Raw genomic sequence first — 6,838 nt, 5'->3', positions numbered from 1 at the left:
AATAAATTAAATTATGTAAAACCACTATGTGTACACTTAAACTGTCCTCTTTCTTAGGCGTCATCATTGAAGTCTTATAAGGACCTAGCCCATCACTCATCTTCTGTCACACACGTATGATAGAAATTTTTATTATTATATTATATTAAAGAGAAAAATTGAATTAAACTTGTTAAAATCTAATTCAATTTAATCTAATTGTTAAAAATTATGTTCAAATTTAGTCAATTTTATAGCTTAAAACCTTTTTAGTAACCAGTTAGGTGTTTCAAATTAAATTTTAAAAAATCATGCAAAAGTTGTTAAGTTCAAAAAATATAAGATTTTGTAATTTATCACACAATGATTTATTTAAATATTTAGTATGAAAAATCATCGCTAGCTTTTAGTGAATCATCAAAATAGTTCGCCATAAATACTTTACAATCTCTTAGTATATTATTTTAAAAGGTTTTGGTCAATATACAGTTATCATATCCAATGTGGGGTCCATTCTTATCTTATCTAGGTAGTATTTATATTATTCTCAAATTACTTTTTACTAGATTAATAATTGATGATCTAGTTAAATTTTAATTTTATTAAATTTTATTTTCCACCTAAAGTTAATAGTTGATAAATATAGTTCATGTCAGTTCAATTAACTATGCATAAAACTTGTTTTCGAAATGTGTTTGTGAATTATTGTTCATTATAGTGTTATAAAATTAGTGTATTCAAGATAATTTTTTTAAATATGATCTTTTAAGTAATTATTTTTACATTTATATTGTGAATTGGGTCATTTATTTTTACTTTTTATAGTATTTCAGTTTTAACCTTTTCCTTTATTAGTGGTTTAATTTTATATCTTGTGAAACACTTATTCTAAATCAAATTTATACTTTTAAATTATTATGTAAAGCTGATACTGTATATTCATATAGTTGTTGTTACATAATAACTATGACAAATTCTACATTACTCCTGCCTCAATATCACAAGTACTTAAATGGTGCACCAGTTCCATTTAGTCGCCGAACTCGCAGAAATAGTGAGCTGTGTTTAGTAGGTCTAGTGTTCATTTCATTAACAGTCATATGTTTTGGAGCATTATTCTATTTACCCGAGTTCAAAGCTACTTACAGTGGGACTTTTAACAATGTGTATAAACATATTAAGAAAGCTGGGCCAGAACTTTTGCTACCTGTAAGAGGTAATGCTCGGCATGATGGAGTGTTAGAAGATCCACATGTTGCATGGGACAAAGAGGCCTTGTCAGCTAAAATTGAAGAATATGAAACAGATAAAAAAAAAGTTTTGGAAAGACCTGATATAGATATGACCTTAAATTTATACTCTGACAACTATACTACAAACTCTGAAACAAGTATTAAGCATATTGAAACAAGTGATTATGGGGATGAAGATTTAAAAAAAAAAAGAAATACTGTTAAAGCTGTAAGTAAATATTAAAAAATAAACTAGTTAATTAATTATTTTATAACATTGATGGTCTAGTATAGAAGAGATAAGTACACTTTTATGAATTTTTTAAGAGCTTTATTTAAAATTTTGTAGTGACTTAAGAACTAATAATCAATCAACATTTTAAAATGTTATGGAATAATGGAATTACAAAATAAAATACTTATTATTGATGTAAAAGAAAGCATTCAGTTTTCTACATTTAATTAACACTTTAAATCATTTAACCAAGTGTCATTTACTTTTTTAACTATCCTTCATTTACCTTTTGGAATATTTTCTATATTATTTATTTTTAAATTACATTTTTACATGTTTTGATCCTAATTTTATAATCACGCATGAAAGAATTATGTGTACTTTGTTATTAAGTTTTTACTATTAATAAAATATGGTTGTAATTCAAAAAATAAAGTAAACTAAAAATGTTATTAATGGCTTCAAAGTTTAACCTCTCAAAAAAGTTTCTTTGTTACTTTTTTTTTTTAGTATTTGTAATCTGTTCATGAAAATTTTTATTTATATATATATTGTTCCTAAGATAAAGTATAATAATTTGTCTTTAACCAAAACTACAACTTTTTTTTTTTATATAAATTCATTATTTTGAATGTACAAATTGACAATTGTAATAATTGTAATTTAATTGATATATTTTATAGTAAATGAGTATTATAACAAAAATAAGCATTATATTCAATTTTTGACTCATAATTAATTTTATTGACGTGGTATAGAGAATGAGCAGTTTTTTTATCATGACTGAAACTTAGTGGTTTGGTATTGATTATTTATATGAGGGATTTTAAATAAATGAACTCTCACCTTATTTAAAATAATAATTTGATTATAAGTAAAATTTGTAATGGGGAGTTGAACCATCAAACACCCTCTTCTCTATAAATTTCAAAAATAACTAAATCATCAGGGTACTATCAAAATCTTAGAAAGGAAAGTTCAGTCTTTAAAAGTATACCTTAATTCAATACTGACCACCACTTAATACATTGTTAAAACATGTAATAGATATTATTATATTTTTAATGTAAAAGTTATCAGGAAGTTAGGGATTATTTATTATATCCTGATTTAAAATAATTTTTTATAAATGAGTTTTTCAAGTTAAATGATATTTTAGAGTTTTAATTAAAAACTAGTTACTGTAATACAATAAGAAAAATTTTAAAACGTTTCAACTAGACATAAAAAAATCTTTTTTTTTAAGTAGTAAGTATATTTTTGCAAAAAATGTATTACATTTTGCCATAATGTTTATTATATATATATATTTCTTTTTATTTAAAATTTTGCTTAAGATAATGTTGTTAATATAATTCATTTTATTTTTTTTTGCAAAGTTTACTATAAATTTTTATTATTTTTTGTAATATTGAATTTAATTATTGGCACTTTAAAAATTTCTAATTTATTTTATTTCTTTAACTTTTATTAGATGATGAAACATGGATGGGACAATTATGTTAAATATGCTTGGGGTAAAAATGAATTGAAACCTGTATCAAAGCGTGAGCACTCTGGAAGTGTTTTTGGATCAGCAAGTATTGGTGCAACTATAGTAGATTCATTAGATACACTTCTTATTATGGGATTAAATGATGAATATCAACATGGTCGAGATTGGGTTGCCAATAATTTTACTCTTGAAAATTTGGTAAAAACAATAATTTAATCATGCTAACTAAAAATATATTATAATTAAATGTTTTTTATTCAGAAAGTAGACATGTCAGTTTTTGAAACAAATATTCGTTATATTGGCGGTTTTTTGTCGTGCTATGCTATGACTGGTGACACTATGTTTCGGGATAAAGCTGAATATGTTGCAAATAAATTATTACCCGCATTTCAAACTCCAACTGGAATACCTTATTCTCTAGTTAATTTAAAAACAGGAGTGAGTAGTTTTTCATTTTTACTATACATTATAATATTTGTCTATTAATTTAATAATTTTATTGAATTATTAGTTATAATTTTTGCCATAATTCTTAAAATTTTATCTTATAGAATAGCAAAAATTATTTTTGGGCAAGTGGTGGAAGTAGTATACTTTCAGAATTTGGAACATTACACTTAGAATTTCTTTATTTATCTGATATCACTGGAAATAATATATACAAAGAAAAAGTAGAGCGAATTAGACAGTTTGTGAAGGGTTTAGAGAAACCTAATGGGCTATATCCCAATTTTTTAAATCCTGTTACTGGAAAATGGGGACAACGTAAGTGCATACTATTATTGTTATATTTAAATAATAAAAATATTTTACAAATATTAAAAAAATTATGTTTAGGTCATATTTCATTGGGAGGACTCGGTGATAGTTTCTATGAATATTTATTGAAGGCATATATTCAGTCTAATGGAGAAGATATAATTGCTCGTGAAATGTTCGTTGATGCCATGGCAAGTGTAATGGACAATTTGGTACAAACATCAGTATCTGGGTTAAAATATCTAGCTGATATGAGGTTTGAACGTATTGAACATAAGATGGATCATTTATCCTGTTTTGCCGGTAAAATTTATGCACTATAAAAATTATTGTTTTATACTAAATAAAACATGCAACAAAAATAATATTAGTCAATAATTTTGTTTGCCAATTTAATATAAGAAAAATAGGAACAAAAGAAAATGATTAACATTTTATAATTATGGTATTTTAATTTAAATTATTTATTATAATAATAATTTATATTTTAAATTATAGGAGGCATGTTTGCCCTTGCTGGTGAAACCATAAATGTTGATTCATCTAGACGTTATACAGAAATTGGAGCTGGATTAACTGAAACATGCCATGTTGCTTATGATAAAACTGCTACAAAATTAGGGCCTGAAGCCTTTAGATTTACTGAAAATTATGAAGCCATTGCTGTACGTGGTACTGAAAAATATAACATTCTTAGACCAGAAACGGTTGAATCATACTTTGTTTTATGGAGACTAACACATAACAATAAGTATCGAGATTGGGCTTGGGAAGCTGTTCAAGTAATAATTTTAGTTGCACTATTAGATCAAATAAAAATTTAAGATTCAATAAAGAATTTGTTTTTTTTTTTTTTTATCCATATCTGTGTAATTTACCTGATTTAATTTATTAATTTTTCAGGCTTTTGAAAAACATTGCAAGGTGTCTGGTGGGTATTCTGGTATTAAAGATGTGTATCAAATAGATTCTCTCAAAGATGATGTTCAACAGAGTTACTTTTTTGCAGAAACTCTAAAAGTATTTATAAATAAAAACTAATTTCTGTGTTAATTTCTAAAGTAAATTTTTTTTTCAGTATTTATATTTAATATTTAGTGAAGATACCGTTATACCATTAGATAAATGGGTGTTTAATTCAGAAGCCCATCCATTGCCAATTAAAGATCGCAATACAATGTATAGACCTTTTAAAAATTAAAAAAAAATTCAAGATTAGTTTGATATTTCAATACATTTCAAATATTGATACCTAAAATTAATTTGAAATACAAGTTGGCATTTAAAAAACTGTTATACTAATTACATTATATTTAATTCTATAGTGCAATTAATTTTGTATTCTGAGATATTACTATGCATACATATGTAATACATGTACTATATGTTATTTAATATTGTAATGGTAAATTTAACCATTTAGTAGCAAAACTCTTCTCTAATTGCATATGATTAATTTTCTGTGATAATAAATTAATTTTATTCTTTAGCTTTTTCCGGTTCAAATAAGGTTCTTTAGTGCCTTTGATATTGTTAAGTCATTACCAATTTTTTTTATTTTTTTTTGGCAACTTATTTTTATATTAAATTGTTTTTTTTATATATATAAAATTAAAATATTACATTTTACTGTTTTTTTTTTTTATCATTTTTAGCAAATTTTCAAAATGTTTAATGTATTTTTATTTATAGTAATAATTGTCATTATTCCTCAGAGCTAATAAATTTTTTTGTTAACTTTTAACTGAAGAGTTAAATTAAATTAAAATGGAAATATTTCATTGAAATATATTAGATCTTTGATGCTATTGGTATATCATTTATAAAATCATCATTTACTAGAAAATTCATCAATTTAAATTATAACATTTACTAGTTATTAACATTTTTTAGTGTATTACATTTAAGTAATAAAACATAAATTTTCTTTTAAAATAAATGATCAATAATGTAATTTAATTTTAAATTTATTTATATGCTCATATGGTTGATAATGTTACTGTTTTATGTTTGAATTATATCCTTGTTTTTAATGGTTGTAGGAAAATTATTTAATGTGTTTTTATTTTGATTATTTGACTTCTACTACTTTTGTTACACAATGGACAAATTTGTATATATTTTATTTCATAAACATAGTGGGTGTTTTTGTAATAACATTAGTTGTGTAATATTAAAAATAAAAACATTTAAATTCTAAAACAGACTAAATTTATTCTAATAATACAATTATTCCTTAAGATATACATGTTCATGGATGTGTTAAAAAAGTTTAAAAAATTTTGAATTTATATAATACTAATGGGTGATACTATCATTGAGATTCACTAAAATTATTGACTATATATATTTATGTATTTTTCGCTTATTGAGTATTAATTATGGTGATCATAATGCCTTAAATGGGTGTCAATAAGATTTTTTTAAATGACAACATACAGAGACACTAATTGAAAAATTTATCTGTAGAAGCTGCAGTTAAAAAACTTTATTTCTTAAGTCTGTAACAGGAACATGATGCACAGGACAAACGTGTGACCTGTGCTGATTGGAGACTAACCAGGAAAGTGATAACCCCAAGTGGAATAAGATGGGCAATAAAAGCCTTTGGCAGTTTTAAAGCTGCAGGCTGTGACGAAATTTTCTCTGCACTTCTGCAAGAAGGGTTAGAGATAATCGTCCCCCATCTCTACAAAATATTTAGGGCATGCCTTGCCTATGGTTATCAACCAGAAAGCTGGCGTAAGGTTAGGGTAGTGTTTATACCCAAACCTAACCGCACTAACTATTATGAAGCAAAATCCTACAGACCAATAAGTCTTACTTCTCTTCTTCTTAAGACTATGGAGAAACTTAATGATAGGTACATCAAGGAGGGGCCTCTTAAGGAGAACCTTTTACATGAAAACCAACATGCGTATCAAACGGGGAAATCTACTGATACAGCTCTACACTGCTTAACTACTAAGATAGGGAAAGCTGTAGAGAATAAAATGTATGCAGTAGGTATATTCCTGGACATCGAAGGGGCTTTTGACAATACTCCCTTCGATGCTATGTGTGAATCTGCACAACAGTATGGAATAGAACCACTTATTATTAAGTGGATAGAATCCATGCCTAAGGAACGCTCCA

At 25.3% G+C, this 6,838-nt stretch overlaps 1 protein-coding gene across 1 annotated transcript; it reads left to right on the top strand.

Annotated features, from left to right (window-relative positions):
- The first annotated feature begins 661 nt into the window (after positions 1 to 661).
- LOC126893756 (mannosyl-oligosaccharide alpha-1,2-mannosidase IA-like) lies at positions 662 to 5,905 on the top strand. The gene is made up of 8 exons (XM_050664229.1): positions 662 to 1,440; positions 2,921 to 3,139; positions 3,203 to 3,382; positions 3,496 to 3,709; positions 3,782 to 4,006; positions 4,202 to 4,485; positions 4,607 to 4,723; positions 4,782 to 5,905. Exons 1-8 carry the CDS (start codon positions 946 to 948, stop codon positions 4,902 to 4,904), a joined length of 1,857 nt encoding a protein of 618 aa, XP_050520186.1. The 5' UTR covers positions 662 to 945; the 3' UTR covers positions 4,905 to 5,905.
- The last annotated feature ends 933 nt before the right edge of the window (positions 5,906 to 6,838 follow it).

The sequence above is a fragment of the Daktulosphaira vitifoliae genome, unplaced genomic scaffold, assembly GCF_025091365.1.
Source record: "Daktulosphaira vitifoliae isolate Bord-2020 unplaced genomic scaffold, ASM2509136v1 Scaffold_1, whole genome shotgun sequence".
Lineage (NCBI taxonomy): Eukaryota > Metazoa > Arthropoda > Insecta > Hemiptera > Phylloxeridae > Daktulosphaira > Daktulosphaira vitifoliae.
The sequence above is the reverse complement of the archived record's forward strand: the minus strand, read 5'-3'. Positions and strand labels throughout refer to the sequence as shown.